This window comes from Phoxinus phoxinus, assembly GCF_949152265.1.
Source record: "Phoxinus phoxinus genome assembly, chromosome: 2".
Classification (NCBI taxonomy): Eukaryota; Metazoa; Chordata; class Actinopteri; order Cypriniformes; family Leuciscidae; genus Phoxinus; species Phoxinus phoxinus.
This window is the reverse complement of record NC_136877.1, coordinates 34521412-34543897: the sequence shown is the minus strand read 5'-3', so window position 1 is coordinate 34543897 and position 22486 is coordinate 34521412. Positions and strand designations below refer to the sequence as shown.

Genomic DNA, 22486 nt, shown 5'->3' with positions numbered 1-22486 from the left:
TTGTAACACCCAAATAATTCACTTGAGACTTAACAGGAATATTGTGCAGGAATGAAGCAGAACAGGACTTTAAGGGAAGAAGTTCACATTTCAATCTCTTATACATATAAAAAGAGAAATTAGTTATGGCACATCACAGAGCACCTTTAATACTCATGTGTCATAATAAAAGGATCAGATGATAGAAACAAGAGCCACATTATAACAGACGCACTTGAAGGTGTCATCTACAAATGAAAACATGCATAACTTACAGTTGCTTAGGAGTACTTCAAAAGGTAAAAAAATCTAACATTATATATTATGATATATATACACACACACATAAATAATGAAATGGTTAATCAGGATTTTGATTGATTTAAAACTGGCAGAAAATACACCTTAAATAATGACAAAAAAAAGTTTACTATAGACTTACATTGTCAGAATTGTAATTATTAAAAAAGCTGTATCAATGCTTTGCAACTTCACCTTTAAAATTGCATTGCCAGTTATTTGCACTGGGGAAAAAAGCTTCATGCAGGTTTAGTTTTACTTAGACAAACTGCCTGTCTAGATGTGAATGTTTTGAAAATCATCAAATCTGCCTCATTCGAATTCTTTTGCAATACATTATCCCTGCTTCAAGTCAACTTTCTTGCTGTTTGTACGTGTTATTGTTGTGCAGCTACAGGGGAAACTGGGCCTATAACATAATGTTCTTCATCTTGACGTTCCTGGCTCCTAGCACTGCAACGTGAGGTGGAGTGCCCTGAATGTGCACGACGAGACAAATGGGCCAATTAGAAAAACATCTTAGACAATATCTAATAGATGATATCACCAAACAAATACTCAACTGCCCTGAGGTAAAACAACAGCTTTTTCAGATGTCATCATAGATCTAAAGATGTATATTAACATATATGTGATACATTTAAAATTAAATAAAACCAGTATACAGATTTTTATGCTTGGTATTTTACATATTAGTTCATAAGTGATTCAGACAAAACTTGCAGTAGATACATCTATCCAAATATTTCAGATCATTTGAAATGAGGTTAAAAGATCATCATTGTAAACCTTGCACTATAATAACAAAACATTTGCACTAAAGCACTCTGCTTAAATTCAGCTTTTATTTTTGTAAATGCAAAAAAAAAAAAATCAAGGGGGAAAACAGCCACAGCATTACAGGATTACCAAAGAACTGGATATACTACAGAGATTTGCAGCTGTGATGGTACGGAAAAAATGAAAAATACAAAATAACATTCTATATTAAACATTTAAAAACAATAAACAATACACTGAATTAACCAAGTACTTCTGCAATGTCCATATACAAAGCCAGTGCCAGTCCCTTTACGCTCAGAGGCAGAAGGGAAGTCATCTTCTCCATCTTCCAACAGGTTATCTAATTGGCGAACTTGTTGCGAATAATCTCTCCCCCTTCTACCTCCACCTGCTCGTACAACCATTTCCGGTCACAGCGGCACTCCACGCCGCACTTCCGAGAGCCGCACTCGGGACATGGGTAGAAGCAACCCATGCAGTCTACATCCAGACAGTCACACAGATCCCTCCCACATGAGATCAGCAAGCCTTTGTTGTCATACACTTTACTCTTGAGAGACAGGGACTGTCTGTAGGGACAAGAAAGACAGCATATAAATGGGATAATTCTTCCCACACCCTTAGAAAAAAAAGGTACAAAAGCTGTCACTGGGGCAGTACCTTTTCAAAAGTTACACCTTTATACCTTATTAAACCCCTAAAAGGTACATATTTAGTACCATTTGAAAGGGTACAGCCACATTGACAGCTTTTGTCAGCTCAAGATGCACATTAGGGTTTTTTTTTTTCTAAGGCACATTTGTAAAAAGCTACTTAATTGAACTAAGGCTTAATCTAAGACCTGTGTGTACAACCAGGCCTCAATTGCCAACTTCCTTCGAATTAGATTTCTCCACTGAGTCCTGTTATTTGCTTGGCCTAGTGGGATCTGTTTATAATTGAGATTTCGTTTAACTGTGACTTTAAAGCGCAGCTTTGGCCTGCCTATGCCACGGTGCCCCTCTTGGAGCTGGGAGTAGATAATCTGTTTTGGTAGTCGACTATTGTCCAGTCTGCTCAGAAGGCCAGCCTATCTCAGATTGCGCTGGATTAGTGTTTCGTACATCCTAGGTGTGTTGGTTTTATCAAGTACCTCTTTGTTGGATATATGGTGCCACCATTTAATGCCTTGAATTTGTCTCAGGTGTCTCATGTAGGAATTTAGGTTGTGTGCTTGGGTCATATAAACAGTCCAAGATTCTGCTCCATAGAAGAGCTGGGAGAACAATTGCACGATACACTGCACATTGTCTTTTTGGTGAGGTCTTCGTTGGACCAGACTCTTTCATTTAGTCGTCCGAATGCCTGTGAAGCTTTAGATTTACGTAGATATAATTCGGCATTTAGTTTGTTATTGTAGGTGACTATTGCCCCGAGGTATTTGAACTCTTTGACCGTGGCTAGATTGACCGTGACAACCAGGCCTAAGGCCCCATTTAAAAGACTTTGAAAATAACGGCAATTCATTCATCTCAAAACCTTATTTATTTATACATTAATCTTCATGATGACTGATTTAATCTGGTGTTCATGAGTTTGAGAATTTAGAAAGTAGTGCTGCCCCGACTAAAGATTCTTCTTGTCAATTAGTTATCACGCCATAAGTCGACGGTGGCATTAGAAAATGTTTCAGGGCTGAAAAAGAATATTATGTGTAACATTGTTAACCTTGTTTTACATTACGAAACACTAAACCATAATAATGAATGAGCCTTTAATATGAATTAAGCACTCAACTCAAGTGCACACATAAAGCTTGCTGCAGTACACTGGCTAAAGAAATGATTGTGAATGTGTCGGGGAAAAAAACAGATGTTCTCTGAAAAGAGTGTGAACATTTTGTGTGAATAAGAATGATTGAGTCAATGTCAGCCACCAAGATGAAGTTGACGACCCTGACTTGTCATCTCTGCAGTATAGTGGATGAGTCTATAGAGAAAAATGTTTGTTAAGTAAAACATTTCATTTTCAGTAAGAGTACTAAACTATCTTTCACACTCTGCATGAACATTTGGATATGTGCCTAATAATAGCGCACATTTATCTAGGTTAACCTTAGAGATCATTTTTTTCCTGCAACTTCAATTAAAATTTGGTTGTCTAATCCTTTTCTTGGCGACTAGCGTTTATTTGCCTATTAGGGGGCAGCCCTAAAAGAAAGGAAGATACCTGTCACTAGATGAGAGCTTTATCCCTGCACGTCTCCGGTCATTTATACCTCTGCCCTGTAATAAAACAAACAAAAAAAATTGATAAAGGCAAAAGTATACAGCTGAACTGTAGCTGTGAGATGTATTATTGACCTACAGAGAAGCTAAAAACAGAATAAAGTAAGTGTTAGCCATTGCATATTCAGCAGTGTATGCGCTACCTTCAGGCTGGAGTCTCTTATGGGTTGTCTTCTGTCCTTTGTGATTTGTTTGGCTCTGTCTTTATCAGAAAGTGAACTGAATCGACTGGAATCATTTACATCCTTTGCCACTAATCCTCCCCTGTTTTTCCGTAACTCAATCTGTAAACAATAAATAAAACCGTGAGAGGGATTGCATTTCAAGAATCAAAAGCAGACAGAAAGATATATTTGAGTTGGACAACAAGAATAACTTTACTGATTGTTAGGATACACACCTTTGTACCCTCTCCTCCAGAGTTGAAAATAGTCGGCACAGCATCCTCTCTGAGAAACAGTTTTCCATTATAGTCACGGAAGCAGTCAGGCTGAAAATGCTCAGAGCACAAACAGGAGTTTTGAGTGGGAACGAAGTTCTTTCTCCCGAGGCTTCGAACCCATTGCTCGGCCAGCTGAGGCTTGCTGATTGGAAACCTGAACAGAAAGACACCAAAGAAGGCTCAATTATTTATTGTTACTTTCAAGAGTGTTTTATCCACACATGTCTGTTCTGAAGTCAGTCACTCGTTCAAATCAATTAGATTTAAATGAGGCCAACTCACATAGTAAACTCTGACCAATAATATCAGGTTTTTACAAGTTAAATTATGTTGTGTCCATGACTAACTGACAAAAAATAAACTAAACAAAAAAAGGTGCACACAACACACCATAATAATCAAGAGGGGAACATACTGCGTTGCCTCTTGTTCGCAAAAAAAAAAGTAAGTTACTATTTAACGTATTTTGCATTTACGACAAGATATTAACTAGGAAACCTCTATTTGCCGGTACGGAATATTATTGAGCTAACGATATATAACGTTATCATAGCAACTCGTGCACACGTAAACACTGAAGCCTAACGTTAACACAAAGCGCAAGTGTGTCAACAAAACTGCCATTATGTTCACGCTTACCTATAGAACCGGATCTCTGACCCTTTAACAAACCGGTTTGAGCAATCAATAGCTGAACAGGAGATCGGCATGGTTCTGTATTCGTGATAAAATGTAGAAGCCTGTTATTGCTCCACACAAACCAAAATCATTTTTCACATGGAGTGAGCGGTAAAACGCATATCTCACCTTGTTGCTGCGCATGCGCAGTTAATTGTTCAGCGGCCAAACAGAGATCCTTTCAGCTTCTATGAGGATCATACAGTATTTTCCAAGTGATGAGATATGCCTTTGCGCAAATATTTGATATTTGATAATCACAAATGTTTGTGTACACTTGCTTCAAAAATAAACAAATTTAAAGACAAAAATAATTAAACTTGTAAACTTTTATTTTGAAATAAGTCGCACCCGGAAGTTTAACAAACATTTCCCCCAGTGTTTTTAGTAGGATTTTTTTGTCTTTTTGTTAACATGTATCCTGATCAGTAGTGGTCGTGGAAGAGGCATAAAGGGTTTCTGAATGGATCACTTCGAGAAGGATTTGAGTCAATATCACTATAAAGTGCCTTTGGTGTCCTCATCAGAATCACTCAGTCATCATGAACATAATGCAAAATAATGAAATTCTGAGGTTTTATTATAAGTGGCCAAACATTTACATACATACAAGTACAATTATAAGTCTCTTGAAATGTGTTTTTCTGATTTTATACCATTTTCTTTGATTGGATATATGTGATTTTGTAATGTCCCACACGCTGCTCAGCTAACTTCAGTGAGTGTAAAAAGTGGTTAAATTACATAAAATTAAAACACTTTTTGAATGTACTTATTGTCCTCAACAAGTTATTTAATAAAACAAGTCATTTTGATTATTTCTATTTTATTTTCATAATAATATTAAGCATTTTGCATTTGTCCCTGAAATTGCCGTCCACCCTGTCATCATGGGGTTAACGCCCCTTTAAGAAACAAACTGATGTTCTCAGTGACACCCCCTCCCCCATTTGGTCTTTCTTTAGTGGAGGTTAAAACATCTGCTGCACACACAGTACGTATCTACACTTATATTTCCAAATTTTCATCATATTGTGTTTGTAGTTGCGTGTTGTCAAGCTTAACATGTCCACCCTGTCATTGTGAAATATTCATTAATATAAAAACTTTTCAGAAATTCAAAATATATATTTTAAACAGTGCACAGTCAGCTTCAACAGTGAATGACTTTGCTAACTGCATGTACACCATGTGCTAATTAAATGCTAACTTTAGCCAAAAATGTCCACCCTGTCATTGTCCACCCTGTCACCAAGCCTGTGTCCACCCTGTCACCAATACATATTTAGGCAGTAATTTCATTATTATCAAAAAACTTTTACCATTAACTAAAATGTTTTGTTGGGAAAGGGACACATTATCTTTCTGTAGATATACATTTTATAATCCCTAAGCAATGAAAATGTATTTATTCTACTTTGAATTTGTCCATGACAGGGTGGACATATTTTATGGATTGCCCGTATATTGTCAGCTTGCAGTTAATTTATAAAAAGTGCTGGAGCTTGACCAATATGCATTTCTAACAGCCTAAGGTCTCCTTAATACAACACATATTAAGTTAAATGGAAAATCTCAGATTTTTATTTAGGAAATTGTGAGGTCTCAAAGGCACTTTATGGTGATTTTGACCCATTTAGTTGATGCGCTCAAAGACATTGTCAAGGCTGGAAACTGGCAGTGTGTGGGAGACAAATCTAAATTTAAGTCACCATGCACGAAGTAAGGGCATGTCATTGTATAAATATGCTCACGCTCAATATATAAGATGCTCGTGAACTGTCACAAGAGGGCATTCTGTATAACATATAACGTTTCGGAAGGGCGTTTTTAAAAAGTGAATCTATATATTTGACAAATTAATGAATATGTTTTGAATAACTGTTATAGTAAAAATAATTCACATGGGGGGGGGGGGGGGGTGAAGCAGTGGTGTCCAAAAGAGACCACACACATGCAAAAATAAGTAAAATATGTGGATGTTTATATTCTTACTGAGTATAATATTTCTTATATGCACTTTTTATATTTTTTGAAAATGTTATAAAAATATTTTTAAGGTTTTACTCAGATGATGGAGAGCATATAGTCCTGGTTCATACAGAGGATGATAAATTCTGGGCTATGGATTCGTCTTGCCCACATGAAGGTTAGTTGTAACTCTAAATAACTCCAGTACATTATGCATTGGTCAAGACAAGTTATTTATTTATTTTTATATTTAGACAGACTGGTTTTGGTTTTAGATTCACTTTGGTGTCATTTTTCAATTGCAACTACATTACTTTTATGTTTTTGACAAATTACATATGAGTATATGGTTCTTCTTGAATAGCAGTTTATTTTGTGTCCTCCCATACAAAAGCGTCTGCTAAATAACTAAATGTAACAGTGTTACGCAAAACTTTGATATTGTTGACTGGTGACTCTTTGTTCTGTTCTCACCTCTTGGCCTTCTTGTGGCTTCCCTCAAATGCCTTGTCTGTGCACAGAGAGTTTTTAGAGAATTTTTCTAGATGGTTGTTTTATGTAACTTCCGATTTCTTTCTAGTTGAACCATTGGTGCCTACACAGGTCGATCTCAAATATCAAAATATGTTCCGACATATAAAAGTTACAAATTAATTATGAATCCCTGTGAAAATATCACAGAGATCTATAATACAGTAAAATGAGAGAATTGTTTTATTATCTGAATATCATGATCTATTGCTCAACAGGGGGCCCACTTGAGCAAGGTGATATTGAGGATCTGGGCAATGGGAAACTGGCATTGATTTGCCCATGGCACTACTTCGATTTCAGCCTTGAAACTGGTTCCTCTTCCTCTGGACTACAGGCAAGTTGTTATAATGGGCCATGTTAAAGAGATATTTCATAAAATGAAAATTATGTCATGATTTACTCACCCTGATGTCATTCCGTCATTCCAAACCTGTATGACTTTCTCCCGTAAGGCATAAAACAATATATTTTGGAAATGTGTTGTTGTAGTTGTTGTTTTTGTCTCTGTCCATACAACGGAAGTCAATTGTCACAAATTATTTGGTTACCAACATTCTTTAAAATATAAACTTTTGTGTTCTGCAGAAGAAAGAAAAGCATACAGGTTTGGAACAACATCAGGGTGAGTAAATCATGACAGAATTTTAATTTGTGAATAAAATATATCCATATAATTGGTTTATAAGGTTTAACAGTGATAAACCTGCAAGTGTTCTTGATATGTCTCATATTATTGTAACCAGAACCAGGTGTATGATGTCCGAGTACTGGATGGAAAAGTGTATATAAATACTCAGAGCACACTGTCCCTCTGTCCCATCCCAGTGACAAAGATAACCCGCAAAGGTGAGGAATGGCAGAACTTGTATATATTAATTCTGAATATGATATGTTGTAGTACACAAAACATGCTGTATTCCTTGCAGACAGTTTGCCCATGGAATTAAACTCCTCAGAAAATACTCTTTGCGCTTGGGCCACCAAAATCCTTCACACCCCAGACCCACAGGAAAAGGTTTGGAAATGTCCTTTAACAAATAGTGATTGACTAAACTGTATCCCTCATCACAGTGCTGTATTTGAGTGCGCAACAGAGATCATCATATGACTTCTGCTTGTTTGTTTTTCTGTGACATGTAGGTTTCATTGACCAAGATGGTGCAAGAGAACTGGAACAGCGGGAAAATAACAGAAACTGGAGAGGCCAGCCCTCCTGCACATCCCTACAGAAAAGACAATCTGACTGTTGTGGAGCCTGGAAAAATCAAACGGGGAAAAGGCGGCACACTGGTAAACTTTATTCCTTTTAGACTCTATTTTTTATGCAACAGAACGTTGATTAAATAATAATTGTTTGTGTTCCATCAGGCGAGTAGGATTGCCTTATTGCACTCACTTGCTAACATAGAGCAGTGGGCAATAGACCTGTCCTGGGATGTGATAGCAAGATTCTCCACATTTAGACTGAGCACTGGAGAGCCATTACCTCGCCAGTTCCTTGATGACTTTGTCAAAGTAGCAGGAGATGAAGCCAAGGTTTGAATGTTGACGTCTTTCATTTATTTAGGCAAAATGCTAACCAAGTAATTCACATTAATCTGACATAACCTTCTCCTGCAGCATTATCAGTTACTAGAGCAAAGGATTATGGAACTTGGCAGCTTCTTTGGTGCTTTACCAGTACACAATGGTCAGTGTTTTCATGTGTTTGTCTTTTTGACTTATTTCACTTAGCATAGGTGATGTTAGAGATTCAATGTCTACCACTTTTCTTTTCAAAAAGGTTTATGGCAGTCAGCAACCGATACATCTCATGACATTTTGGCAAGGCTAGCTATAGTGCACATGGTCCATGAGGCAAGGTAAAACACATCTCATGTCTGTTAGCATCTGTTATTTTCACATACGTATGTACTTATTTTCATTGTTTTAACACAGAGGTTTAGATGTGCACCCTCAGACTCTGTCCCGCTTCGCCTCTCAGGGAGACACGAGCTCAGTGAAGGTGTTGGAGGTGATTTATGCTGATGAGATCACACATGTGGCTGCAGGGCTCAGGTGGTTCACATACATCTGCTCACATGAAGGACGGGTAAGAGATCTAACAGCTCGGATTTCTTTTTTTAACCATGTAACAGTATAATTAAAATGGTTGGTGAAATTTGCCTGTAAATGACAGTGTGAGAGTGAATGATTTGATCTTAACATCATATTTTTGTAAAACACACCCTTACTGATGCTTTTGAGCTGATGCTTTTGAGATATACAGCTGTTCAGTCATGACAACTCTCTGGATAGTTTGTAAAACATTTTTATTAATGTAAATAGAATGGCTGACTAGATCTGCTATGCTGCTGCTGGAGTTATGGTTGCTGCTGCAGTGCAAGTACAGCTTGCTTCTGCTAAATGCTCGGGACATAAAATGAAAGGAAACATGCTGCTGCTGCTGCTAGAGAAAGGGAGACCCCCATAGCAGATCTAGGCAGGTGGTGCTGGGGGAGGAAGAGGGCTAGAATGAGAATCTGCATAGTGCACAGAGATTATATAGGGACACTGTGATGGATACGTCACATGAAATAGATTGGCTGGGAACATTAAATGTCTGGACATTGAAGTGTCCAACATTCCACACTTGTTTTTTCGGTTAATTAAGTGCATCATCTAGTCTTTCTATTTGGAATGTTCAGTGTGAACGCACTACTCGCACTATTTATACAACAAAACGTAATTGAATAACGCACAAGTGCGCAAATTGGGATGCACCTTGTGTCTTTATCCTAGCTTGAGAGCTGCTTTTTCATATTTCAGGATTCCTTGAAAACGTTTCATGAATTGGTGAAGCTGCATTTCAAAGGGTTTTTGAAGCCTCCTTTCAACACAGAAGGAAGGAAGACAGCAGGAATGACAGAAGAGGTATCCGTACCATTGTTGAATTTCTGAAGAGTGATCCTTTTTTTTTTACTGTGTAACTTAAAGAAAATTATAAGCTTTGATGATGTTGTTTTATATTATGCACGTTTTTGTAATGATCCCCCTCTTTACTTACAGTGGTATGTTCCTCTTGTGAAACCCTCCAACTTACAGAAGACCTCCTGATTGGACTTATTTTTATACAGAAAGAAAAGCTGCTTTGCATCCTGAAAAAAGGGACTCTGACTGGAGAGTGTGCTTGCATGATTCAGATGCAGCCTAAGGTTAAAACAAAGCATATAATGGATATGTGAACCCAGGAATATTTGCATTAATTTTTTTTCCACAGTAACCACTGTTTATAGGTTTCTTTAATTATTGTGTAAGAAATTAAATTTAACCGATGAACATTAATTTGATGGGTTTCATTTAAATATATTATTTGACAAATATTCTTAAATATTGTTTTTAACAGTTCAACGTTCTTACTGAAGGGGGCACTGAGAGTTTGTTTTGCTCTCAGTTGAGGTTTTGGTGTAAGGGTTGTATTTAACTGATGGTTCTGAGTAGGTTCTCATCTTTTGAATGTATAATACTTATATCATTTAATAATAAAACTTAATCCAAATGCTGAAAAGCATGAATATTCAAAATCAACTGAAATGGCACTGGAGATATATAAACAATCAATTTGAGGCAAAACTCTTAATAACTTGGATTAAGTTTAAAACAAAGTCAGCATACTGTTGAAAGTGTGTCTGATAAAGGCATGTGGCTTGAAATTTTGTGTTTTTAGGCGAGAGTACCATTAAAAAATCCTTTGGGGAAAACAGTGTGCCGACTTCAATTTAATCCAAGTCATTAATGCCCAGTTTCAAAAACACAGTTTAAACTTAGTCCCAGACTAAAATGCATGTTTGAGCTAGTCATATCCTTATTTTTTCTTGCAACTTTCACTGACATCTTAAAATAAGTCAGTTCCATTGTTTTGTCTCAAGATGCACACCAGTAATGTTTTTATTTCTAAGACACATTTATAAAAGCTACCTAAATATCCCAATTGAACTAAGGCCTAGTCATGACTTAATCTAATCCCTGTCTGTGAAGCCTGGCCTAAGAGTTCTGTCTCAAATGGACAATTAATTGTTACTCCATGTGATGACAGATCTATCTCCGTAAATAGATATGTTCTTAGCATAGAATTTAAAGTCTTTGTAAAAAGTCTGAAGCCATTTTTATGCATTGGATCTGTTGGGTGTTCTCTCAAATGTTCCCAGAGTTCTCAGGATTTATTTTTAAGGTTATATTTAAACAATTGCAATGAGTCATACTGAGAAATTACCCTGAAATATGATACAGCTTTATGAACAAATGGTCCACAGCAAGCACGCTGCTCACTTTATCAATAATTAATGTTTATCTAGTTTCTATAAAGATTTTTATTTTTCTTCAGATTGAATGTGATCTTGAGAGAAAGACAGTACAAACATGAGCAGAGAATGTTTCTGTGTCTGTGTGTTACCCAGACGTGACTGAGTTTTCCGTGCTGCGTGAGCCTGTGTCATTTGTTTTCACTTCTGCTTTTCGTATTTTTGTGATTTTTTTTTTCCACATCATGTGTGGTGGTAAAGTTTGCAACTGTCTTTACTCATTTTTCACTGTATCTGCTCTTTTAAATGTGTGCTCTCCCCATATGTATACACTGTACAGACGTGTGTAAATGTTGGTCCTGCAGCACAAAAACTATTGACATTTTAAAATGACTTAAGGTTTACTAAATTAATGCAAAGGGGTAGGAATAAGGAATAGCCTAGAAATTAAACCATAGGGTCATAACTATGGTAAAAGTTCAGGTCCAGTCATTTTCTGTTTTCACAGAAGAAAAGGGTTCTCTTGTGTTCCCCAAGTCTTTTTCCACGCATTTTTGTGCATATGTTACATGTAAATCTTCCTTTCCGTGTGACTCTTCCCAAGTACCTCTCCACTGAACTGGTAGGTGAGCTTTTTCTTGATCTTCTTGACTTCTCCCGTCTTGCCATAGTTTCTCAGTGCCCTTGCCATCTTCTGGTAGGTCATCTTCTTGCGATTTCCCTTCTGTATGCCCCAGCGGTTTGCTAAAGCCTCTTTGTGCTTGGAAGAGAACTGGAATGTTCCTTTTTCTCGGTCCACCCACCAGATGCTGTCCTTCATGTCACCATTTCGCAGAAGGTCAAGCAGGAACTGATACAAGCGAATTTTCTTCTTATTACCTTGAAAAACAAAGGAAATCAGCACCTACACTCTTAAAAATAAAGGTTAGCCTATTTACTGGCATCAATGTTTTTATGAAGAACTTTTAACATTCGTAGATCCTCTCCATTGTAGGCTACAAAAGGCTCTTTATAGTGGAAAAAGGTTATTCAGTTTATTAAAATTTCTTTACATTAAGAAAAAAAATGGTTCTTTTAATAACTGTTGACTGAAAGGTTCTCAGGAAAAAACGGGGGGGGGGGAAACGACTTAAAACAAACGATTACTTTTTTAATCAATTCTCATTTTTACGAACCGATATCGATTCTTAAATCCCAAGAATCGATTAGCCTAGTCTATCCTGTTTTCAGTTAATGAATGAACGGAACATTGTTGCGTGCCGCCGCCTCCCATCCAATAAATCGCAATAAGCTTCGTGCTTTGTTGCTTTTGATTGGAAACAAAGTCTCAGATTTCAAATTCTGTCTTCAAAATACTGTTTATGGTGGCGTGACAGATCGATCGCTGTAAACACCTCAGTTCAAGAGAAGCGGCAGCGCGGAGCACGCGTGAACTGATCATCTCTTCCGCTTTGATAACAGACCAGTTACAGCCGCGAAATAAACATCAAGGTACGTTAGGCTAAACATTATTAGGCTAAACATTATTTAGCTAAATATATGTAGGGCCTAACGTTACCATATTACATTATAATGTTTAATGTTTTTCAATCCGGCAAGTAGAAAATAATGTACATTTAAAGTTAATAACGTTGCCTATTATAACTTGAAAAACTTCCTTGAGTGTAATTTGTGTTTGTAAATCAGTTTTAGCATTTTACCCTTATAGCCTATTAGCCTATATTAGTATACCAACTAGGGCTGAACATTTGAAAGAACACGTTTTCTACCCGGTCTTTTACTTAGGCTAATCTTTGCAATCTGGTAACCATGTGCACACAATTCTTGTTTTACTAATAGGCTATGCCTAGGCTATATGATAAATAGCCAGCCTATAATAAACCAGGAAACAAGATGAGGTAGGCCTAATGCTTATAGCCAATGGGTTAACATTCTCTTGATTTGTGCTTATAGGTGACCCTGGCCTGGACCACAAAACCAGTCATATGGGTAAAACATTTTAAAATTGAGATTACATAGGCTATACATCATCTGAAAGCAGAATAAATAACCTTTCCATTGATGTAAGGTTAGGATAGGACAATATTTGACTGAGATACAACTATCTGGAATCTGAGGGTGCAAAAAAATCGAAACATTGAGAAAATCACCTTTAAAGTTGTTTATGTTTGCGATTGTGCTGCATTCACTCACAAAAATAAATGTTTTATATATTTACGGTAGGAAATGTACAAATTTTATTCATGGAACATGGTCTTAATGATTTTTGGCATAAAAGAAAAATCGATAATTTTGAACCATACAATGTATTGTTGGCTATTGCCACAAATATACACGTGCGACTTGTGACTAGTTTTGTGATCCAGGGTCACATAGGTGAAAGTGCAATAATTCTGATTAAATGTAAAAATACATTTCTCAAATGACAACAATTGTTATGATTAGCAAAATAATTATCAATTTAACCATTAGCTATAAAGCATGACTAACACTATGTGACTAATGACTAAAATGTGACTAAGTTTTCATTGGCAAAAACTAGACCAAAAAAAAACAGGACAAAGGTGACTAAAAAAAAAAAAAAGTACATTTGACACAGGACTAAGACTTAAAAAAAAACTTAATATGGAAAGGCACACTGCATCTGCTAGACTAAAGGGTAGTGGAGGGGTCTACAGTTAACGGGATGTTGTAGCCTACTCCTTTAATTTAGAGTGTGTGCTGATCACTATTGAGAATATTGCGCTGAAGCTTGACTTTACAAAATTAAATCGCAAATCAAATTGCAATATCTGTCAGAATAGTTGCAATTAACGGTAGATATTTTCCCCAAATTGCACATCCCTAGCACCAACTAACTGTCATGAATAGTTAGTTAGCATTAGTTGAGAGATTTTTTTTCCTTGAGAAAATTTGACGTATACTGTACCTCATTTATATCCAAAATAATCTATATCTAATTGAATCAAATCTGAATCGAATCGCAAACTTGTGAATCAAAATCGTATTGAATTATGAAATTTGTGTCAATACCCAGTCCTACTTTTATGGCATCGCTACGAAAACCCCATTTAAAATGTTTATTTTTAAGAGTGTACATCTAGAAGATTACTGCAGTCAACAGTTACTGTGACAATGCTGTTTCAATAACAGTTGGCTTGGGTTTGCATCACTTATCTGCTTGTCATAGATCATTATCGTTGTGTTCATGTCAGTGAAGTGAAATTTGTCTTTGCCTTTGTCCTTACCATGGTCTCCTCCTGTTGTTGAAGTAATGTGGTCTCTCATACACTCCTCATCAGACACCTCTAATGGAGGACTGCGACTCCCGGGGTCATCGTCATCTGAGCTGCGCTGGAGAGGAGAGGGCTGTACACTGGGAGGGTAACACACTGATGGCCGTGGCAAATATGTCATCTGTGAAGACGTAAAGTACATATTTATCAAAGATCACACACACACAAAAGAAAGATTCCAGTTAGAATCAACTTATTAATACTATAGTTATTGAGAAAACATACTGGTGCTGTAAAGAACCCAGGAACCAATAAGAACATGTAAAACTTAGTAAAGAACGTTTCTTCTGAAGTACATAGTTAACTCAAGAACTCTATAGAGCAAGTAGTTCTGTATTATGAAGGGTGATGCTAAATTCACATGCAGTTGAATGGCACAAATAATATGAGCTATACAGTGAGTGGAAACCACGTTTGTGCAATCAGGTCTGAAATGTGTCGTTTGGAGATTTCACCCTTGTTCAACATGAAGAAAGAGGAACTTTATGTTTAATGTGCGATATAAAAGTGCAGTGAAACTTCAAGCTGCAGAATATGATGCAATTGAGCTCAGAATATTTAGTATATTTCTTTACAGTAAGGACATGTATAAAATAGTACGTACAGTATTTAATATATACTGTAATATATATATATATATATATATATATATATATATATATATATATTAACGAAAGGAAATGTTATGAGAGACCTGAACGTTTTTTCAGTTAAACCGCTTCAGTGTAAGAAGCCCTTACAAAAACCCAAAGTGTCAAGGATCATAGCAGTCTCATGCGATTTCACACACAGTGCTGGGGTTGCAGTTTCTTGTGACATGACAGTTGCAGAGTCTGATGACTTGAGGAGAGTGTCCTCAAAAACACATGACAGTCATACAACATTTAGAAATTTCCAGTATTTTCATAAGGAACAGTTTTACTATTTCTTTGTGCATCTGTTATACCTTTTTTTATACAGGGCCTTATAGAGACTGCTGGTGGAATGGTGTGTTGCATTTAGGCCCTTTAAATACTTTTTTTTAGAACAGTGAATATTTCTTACATTTCTACACTTTTCAGCACGATAGAGTGATACTTGTGTTCTTGGCCAAAGAAGCAGCAATGCTTTTCGCAAAGATTTCAATTTAAGTCATTGCTTAGGGTTGAGGTGTAAATAACTAAACTACAGATTCAATTACCATGGCAAGCACACTGTCCAGCAAAATAACAGTTACCTAACAGTTCAGCAATAAATTGATAGCTAAAACGAGTAAGATATTTAAAAATCTGTTTAAAAATGAGATCATGTATTATGGTTTTAGAAGTGACCATAACTGTAGTTACTTTTATTATGACGGAATACATGGTTGGTTACCATGCTAAATTATTGTAAAGGGTAGATTGTAGTCAATATTTACAATATTTATGGCTATATAATACACTTAAAAACTGTTTCATCAGCACCAAAATCAGCATATTAGAATGATTTCTGAAGGATCATGTGACACTGAAATAAAAAATATATTCAAATAGAAAACAGTTATTTAAATTGTACTCATATTTCAAAATATGATTTATTTATATACCGGTATATATTATATATTTATTTGTATTAAATAAATGCAGCCTTGGTTGGGCATAAGACTTTTTTTTTTTAAAGAATCTTACTGGCCGCAAACTTTTAAACAGTAGTGTACATGATCAGAAAATGTAATGTTATTATAAACTGAGCTGAAAACCAGAACTTTTTTTCTTCAAGCATCATGCGCCTTTCAGTGAGACTAAGCTAGTATGACAGGCAGTATCAGTCCGTGGTGGACGGATCTCTGCTTCCTCCTACAAGGACGTCTAGAAAGGAAAAGCTCTCTTTTGCGATAGGCTTCATGGTTAGAGTCTGCCTTCGAGATGAGGTCCAACCAAAGGAAGGGAAATCAATCACTGCATTATTCATAAGAGATTTAAATGATCTCTTTCAAGCAGTGATCTTTGATTTTCCACCTACAGAGGAGTCATTGATGAATATGCAAGACATATATCCTCTTTTTGTTCAAATATCACCTACACCAAAAGGCCAAGCAAACTTTTTTTTTTTTTTATCCAAGGCGATGTAGAAAGTCTCTAGAATGTAGCTATTTTCTAATAAACTGCCCAAAAGAGGCGAATAAACTAATAAGGGTTGAATTACAATATGGCCCCTGTATATATGCTAACATTATGTATGTTTTTTGTGTATGCAAAGTGTTCCATACACTTAGTTTTTTTAAGCTCTAACATTTGTGCACTTGTGTGTTTGTGTCACAATAAAGAGCGGTTTTGTTTGTGTAAGTGGGGATGTTCTGTGTCATGGCAGTTGATGAGTGCCGTGACACTGTTGAGTTTTGGTCAGGATAAGGCTTAGTTGAGCAATAGCTTGGGCACAGATGCTTTCTACAACCGCCTAACCAGCATCAACACCCACTTGTATCACAAAGCACAGGTGAAACTTAAGGAAAGTTAAAAAAGTTACTAAACCCATTGTTAGAGACACAGGCAGTATCTCTCTGAAAGATTTCTCTGTTCCTAAATGTCTCCTACACTGTAATAAACAAAATGGTTACTTCTTGTCACCAATAATGTGACCAAAGCTCTCAAAGAACTCGTGTGAGGACAGGACATCAAAACATGTCAGGTACAAAGAAGAGCTCTCACAAATAAAATGACAGTTAAAGATGTGAAAGTGGATAATATGAGGTGTTTTATAGGTAATGCCGATCTCACCTGTGGAGGGGGCAGGGTGAGGTGATGCCCGGTCAGGCCTGGGTCAATGAAATGACCAGACTCAACATCTGGGAAGCGATGCACATTCGATGCATGTAGTGGCGGCACGCTCTGTAACTCTGTGAAGTGGCTCTCTGGCAAGTTCTCGAAATCCACTGGATGGACATGATGTGTATTATAATCCCATGCGTGATCTAGACAAGGACAATAAAATTGAAACAGGAGGTCAGTAGAAAGCATCTTTTAACAGCCGAAGGAAATGTGACAATACGTCACATGCTTTGTGTAAGCTTGTACAAGCAACTGATAAATCAACTATGTCAGGTTATTCTGTCTGTCAATTCAATCGCATGCAAGAAATTACATTTACTTTCTCACTGCACTGGGACTATGAGTGTCACTCTGTTTCCTGTTCACAGTCACACCACCATTTCCTTTGCTGTTTTTGAATAGCCTCGAGCATGCATGTTGTTGTTGTTTTTTTTAATGCCGTTAACGGTTAGATCTCTAAATGGAAGATTTAAATATGGGTGATGCATTTTTTTTTAATAATCTGTTATGGTGTTTTGATCACATAGAAACAGAGAAAATAATCTACAGCATATTCAATTGTTTATTTAGTGATCAATTATTGTCCAAACACAATCATTCTAGGGAATCTAATTTCACTGAAGTTAAATATAATAATAATATTAAATATATGTGCACATTCCTCCACTGAACAGAAATAACTTTTACATAAATGGTCTTGTGAGGAAAAAGGGGGGGGAAAAATGTCTCCACTGCCGTATAACGAAACTCAAAACTGTTTTCAGTTTCTGTCATTTAACTTCTTCGAAAAACAGCACATAGCTGTCTGACGACAGAGCTGACTAAATAATACAAATGTCTAACCAAAGGTCACTATGAACTGTACCACAGTCCTACACTGGTAACAAAATGTAATCTCCGTCCTCAACCTCAAAGACAGAAACTGCTGCTACAGTTTAGCACCCAATTTTAGATGCCTACAGAGCTAAATTGCAATATTGTCTCATTTTGGACAGAAACCCTTGGGGATATTTGTCGTTCTACGTCTGTAGTTTTCTTGCCTGTCAGAATGAGGCATCTGTTTCCTGCTTTGTGCTAGGTCACTCGCCCGGTTCCACCCGCTCGCTCTCCTAACGTCCCCCTTACAGTTCAGGCCCAGCTGCCCTGGGTGTGATTTCGATACGTTAGCTTAATATAAAAAGGTGCTGTTTATACATGGGCCTCTCTAGGTGTTAAAACACTTAAGTGTTTTATTAGCAGGGGCTTTAGTCAGTAATGTATGATCAAACAGATCATACGTAAGAAGACATCTTCAATAATGCAGCCCATTACTTTGCTTAACTTGGGCTGAAAAGAGGAAAATTAACATTTCCTTACATTACATTACATTAAATGTATTTGTTAATTCTAAATTAAAATGCATTGTTGGTTTATTAACTTCATGATTTCAATTATAATTTGTTGGCAGATTGTGATTTGACTCTGAATTATGAGTTTGTGGTTTTGATTTTTGACTATTGTTTGATTAATTGTTTCTGAATTACTTTTATTTTGGTGTCAATTACCTGTTTATAATCATTGGTGGGAATTCCGGCTCTTTTTAGGGAACCGGATCATTTGGCTCAGCTCAGTAATAAGAGCCGGCTCTTTCATTTAGTACCACTTATGGCTTTTTAAATTCAGAAAAAATTAGTAACGTTTGCCCTGTGATTGATATGCACATATTTCACTTAAATTACTCAATGTAATTATATTAAACCTTAAATTTACATTATTTTTGGTAAAACAAAAACAAAAACAAAAAAAACGTATAGGCCTAATGTAAAATCATCACACATGTATATTAAACATTTTATTTATAATGAACTATGCAAAATAAAACCATTCCGAGCAAATCATACTTAAAACAGAATATATAACAAATAAGGTTGTTAAACATAGTTAGTAGACCCTGATCGATATGATATTTTTACATTACAATTTCTACATTCTTCCTTTCTGTTGTCTATTATTAAAATGCTTTCAAATGCGTTTGCGTGTGTTACTCATCTTGGGCAGGAGTGGAGGCTGAGAGCCAACAGCTATTAACCTCATTCGAGTGCACATTATTGTATTTTTTAACCTTAACTTTGGATAATTCAGTTGCATTATTTTAGCATCAGTTTATCAGCTATTTGTGGACTGTTTTTAGACTTAATGAATAAAAAATTCCAACCTTCTTATTGTGTAGCTTATAATTTTAGACAACAAAGAATACAAACTCACCATTCTGACCGTCATCAATGATATACTGATACTCCATTGGGGGTCGATACATCTCTGATTCAAACATTTCCTCTGTTTGCTGCCAAACAAATAGATAAGAAACAAAGAGTTACCAGTTTGAATAAATTGAGCCAATACAGAAATAATAATACACTGTACCATATGAAAAGCCTCACATCTTTGGTTAAAACTGCCCAGTAATCTTTTTGTACAGACGGTGTCTGTGACATCCAGCCAGTCCAGGTTACTCTCTCTCTACTCTCTTCTTTCTACATAGAAATTATGATTAGTATACATTTTGGAGAACAGTTTATTTTTTTTTTCATTACATTGATGTTAATCATAGCCTGTTACAATAAACATACCTCTACACGTTAGCTACAATTACAGACATGCATTCATTACACTGATAAAAAGCACGTACCGGTATGCATCTCGACACTAACTCTGACTTTTTACATGGGAAAAAAAAATACACAAAAATGTACAAATTATCCTCAAGATATTTAGACTGAAGGATGTCAAACATTAATATTACAAAAAAGATCCAGCTGTTCAGTCAGCTACTAGTATATCCACAATGACATATTTTCATAATGCCTTTTGACACGCCGGCAGCAATATAACAAAAAGTGTATTTTTACGCGTCTATCAGAAGCAAGCAGCAGCATCATAATTGGACCATTTAGAGAATAAGAAAATACTCACGGGTGGGATGATGTACCCCTCCATTCTGTACGGATGCAGCATGGATTCCTCGCCACCTGACAGTCGATCTGCAACTCTGATGCTTTCTCAAGGGCTTTCAAAATTGTCCCCGTACCATTGCTCAACTCTTTCCTCTTAACAAATGAAACCAATGATCTAACTCATGCACCTTATCACGCAGGGGGGCTCAGAGATCGCCAAGGGCCCAAAAAAGAAGCCAACCAGAGATACACTGCAAGGGGCAACCTACTCTGACAGTGGCCGTCGAAAAGGGACAGAGTTTCTGTTTGTTACTTCTTTATTTCTGGGGTGTGTGGGTAAGCATGTGTGCGTATCTGCTGGAGGTTCCTGATTTTAGGGTAATGGCAGGTGGGGATTTTATCTTTGCTGTTAGAATAGGCGTAAAGTGTCACCTCCCCCAATGGCCAATCAGAGACAGCTCAGTTGACCGCTGTTCTTCCTGTCCACCTCCATAGCGCTTGTCGTTCTATGGAAAGTCCTTAATGCCGGATGAAAATACACCGAAAATTGGTGCCATTTTCAGAGTATTAAGCTAAAAGTTTTATTTTATGTACAAACTTTCCAAGCTGTTTTCCTAATTTAATATATACATATTACAAAATTATTTAAAACAAATTTATTTTAGAGAATAGATTTCTGTCTGGTAATTAAATTGATAAAACCAAGACTAAATAAAATTAACCTGAGGACAAATATATTGAAAATAAAAAAGAAATAAATGGAACAAATGATTGATCCATAAATAAACTAGGAAAATCTTCTAGGATGTTGGAGTCTGCGCTTTAGCCGCATCCCGACTGCAGACAGAGAACCTACTAACAGATAAGATGGCTGATTGCGTTGCATGTCCTATCTGCATCAGTACATGCTGGGAGAGTAGATACAACATCCTGAATGACTATGATGAAATAATCTACTGTCTTTATCAAACGTTCCACCTGTCTCAAACCATCTGTCTGCCTTTCTTTTGGCCATGTAATTAACAGTATCATAAAAAAATAATTTACAGAGGACAAAGTTGCATACATGTACATTCATTCATTTATGTGTGCATACAGACAGTTTACCTAGTCTACAGTGAATGCTTTGAAAACATCAAAACTAAGTGTTTAGTGAGCTGAATACATCGTATGATGTCATTTACTGTCCTCATCTACTATACCACATGTCTAACTTATCACAAAGCTAAGCTGCAGCAGGAAGATAACGATTATTTTTTTACAGTATATATAACGAAAGATTGTATTTGCATTTATGTCTGTGAGTGTTTGTGTGCACACTTCTTTGTTCTATATAAAGGATATTTAATTGCTAAAGAATATGGCCCATTTAAGAATAAACTACACACAAGAGAGTCATATCACATGATAAAAACCCTTAGTGATTATCTTTAAGTTTATGTACAATATTATGTCTGCATTATGTTAATGTATCACAGGATGATCATGTTTGCATGAATTAGCGAACACTGTCATCAAAACACAAACACAACCCATAACAAAGCTGATTTACAGAGAAAGAAATGGGCATACGTGAATTATTTTTATTTTTTTAACTCAGTTGAAATGTATCAAAATAAAATACTTATTTCTGTGTAGAATTTATTTTATAAAAAAAATTGTAAATACATGTAAAATTGGCCATTCAGTGAAGTATCGCTAATGGGCTGCAATCTGTCTTGACCTATTCTGAATGCAAAGAAGATTTTGGTGTATACAACTGCTTAGAAACTTTTGTTTTCATTCCACATAGTAGGCCTACCTGTACCACCAACTTCTCAAAAAGACTGAGTTTAAGGTGTCGTCTGTGTGCCATTTCTAACCATATATAAAATTATATAGTCTTTTTTTTCTGGAAATAAGGTTGTTATTTAGATACCATTGAAATTTCACTATTCTTAATTCCAGTTTCGATACCACAGCAAAAAATAATACTAGGCTAATGTAAGCAATTATTGAATTGCTTATGAAAAAAATCAGTAATAAAATAAGAATAAAGAAACAAATGGCAAGCAATAGGACAAATAAATACAACTGAAAAATAAATAAAATAAAGAGTGCTAAGTAAGAAATACTACAGACATTTAATAAAGTAATAAATGTAAAATAAAACACTAGTCTTCACTGGATAAATTAAATATAAATGTATTCATATTAAAGTTACAAAAGTTATTCAGTCAGTCATTTTTACATAT

General features: G+C 36.1%; 3 protein-coding genes across 8 annotated transcripts; 1 reads left to right on the top strand and 2 right to left on the bottom strand.

The window, feature by feature from the left end:
• Positions 1-1105: 1105 nt before the first annotated feature.
• On the bottom strand, positions 1106-4755 carry arl14ep (ADP-ribosylation factor-like 14 effector protein). Of its 2 annotated transcripts, XM_079604955.1 has the most exons (7): positions 4579-4631; positions 4411-4485; positions 3730-3925; positions 3473-3613; positions 3271-3326; positions 2978-3030; positions 1106-1631 (listed from the first exon to the last, which is right to left on the bottom strand). In XM_079604955.1, the coding sequence occupies exons 2-7, from the start codon at positions 4479-4481 to the stop codon at positions 1582-1584; spliced, it is 567 nt and encodes a 188-aa protein (XP_079461081.1). In that variant the 5' UTR covers positions 4482-4485; positions 4579-4631; the 3' UTR covers positions 1106-1581. The 2 variants fall into 2 exon arrangements, with proteins under 2 accessions (XP_079461081.1, XP_079461080.1); XM_079604954.1 differs by lacking the exon at positions 2978-3030 and having other exon boundaries at positions 4579-4755.
• A 54-nt stretch (positions 4756-4809) lies between these two features.
• LOC306987588 (uncharacterized protein) lies at positions 4810-11673 on the top strand. Of its 2 annotated transcripts, XM_079591995.1 has the most exons (13): positions 4810-4937; positions 6090-6171; positions 6510-6598; positions 7170-7288; positions 7698-7800; positions 7881-7969; positions 8095-8244; positions 8323-8490; positions 8575-8644; positions 8738-8816; positions 8893-9046; positions 9763-9867; positions 10003-11673. In XM_079591995.1, the coding sequence occupies exons 1-13, from the start codon at positions 4913-4915 to the stop codon at positions 10048-10050; spliced, it is 1281 nt and encodes a 426-aa protein (XP_079448121.1). In that variant the 5' UTR covers positions 4810-4912; the 3' UTR covers positions 10051-11673. The 2 variants fall into 2 exon arrangements, with proteins under 2 accessions (XP_079448121.1, XP_079448122.1); XM_079591996.1 differs by having other exon boundaries at positions 4827-4935; positions 6088-6171; positions 9763-10026.
• spi1b (Spi-1 proto-oncogene b) lies at positions 11319-21950 on the bottom strand. 4 transcript variants are annotated; one of them, XM_079592012.1, is made up of 7 exons: positions 20272-20626; positions 19988-20014; positions 19740-19832; positions 19564-19642; positions 17269-17462; positions 14483-14651; positions 11319-12113 (listed from the first exon to the last, which is right to left on the bottom strand). In XM_079592012.1, exons 1-7 carry the CDS (start codon positions 20311-20313, stop codon positions 11800-11802), a joined length of 918 nt encoding a protein of 305 aa, XP_079448138.1. In that variant the 5' UTR covers positions 20314-20626; the 3' UTR covers positions 11319-11799. The 4 variants fall into 4 exon arrangements, with proteins under 4 accessions (XP_079448138.1, XP_079448140.1, XP_079448139.1 ...); XM_079592014.1 differs by having other exon boundaries at positions 19988-20010; positions 20272-20625; XM_079592013.1 differs by lacking the exon at positions 19988-20014 and having other exon boundaries at positions 20272-21950.
• Between the last annotated feature and the right edge of the window lie 536 nt (positions 21951-22486).

What these genes read in the sequence shown, in the direction of transcription:
- arl14ep (XM_079604954.1), bottom strand. Translation starts at nt 4,481, where the DNA reads ATGCCGATCTCCTGTTCAGCTATTGATTGCTCAAACCGGTTTGTTAAA. An exon ending in TCAGAGATCCGGTTCTATAG is followed by an intron (nt 3,926 to 4,410) that starts GTAAGCGTGAAC and finishes CTTTCTGTTCAG; the next exon opens with GTTTCCAATCAGCAAGCCTC. An exon ending in TAAGAGACTCCAGCCTGAAG is followed by an intron (nt 3,327 to 3,472) that starts GTAGCGCATACA and finishes GTTTTATTACAG; the next exon opens with GGCAGAGGTATAAATGACCG.
- LOC306987588 (XM_079591995.1), top strand. Translation starts at nt 4,913, where the DNA reads ATGGATCACTTCGAGAAGGATTTGA. An exon ending in TTTAAGTCACCATGCACGAA is followed by an intron (nt 6,172 to 6,509) that starts GTAAGGGCATGT and finishes AATATTTTTAAG; the next exon opens with GTTTTACTCAGATGATGGAG. An exon ending in CCCCAGACCCACAGGAAAAG is followed by an intron (nt 7,970 to 8,094) that starts GTTTGGAAATGT and finishes TGTGACATGTAG; the next exon opens with GTTTCATTGACCAAGATGGT.
- spi1b (XM_079592012.1), bottom strand. Translation starts at nt 20,313, where the DNA reads ATGCTGCATCCGTACAGAATGGAGGGGTACATCATCCCACCC. An exon ending in TAGTGTCGAGATGCATACCG is followed by an intron (nt 19,833 to 19,987) that starts GTACGTGCTTTT and finishes ATTTCTATGTAG; the next exon opens with AAAGAAGAGAGTAGAGAGAG. An exon ending in TCACCCTGCCCCCTCCACAG is followed by an intron (nt 14,652 to 17,268) that starts GTGAGATCGGCA and finishes ACGTCTTCACAG; the next exon opens with ATGACATATTTGCCACGGCC.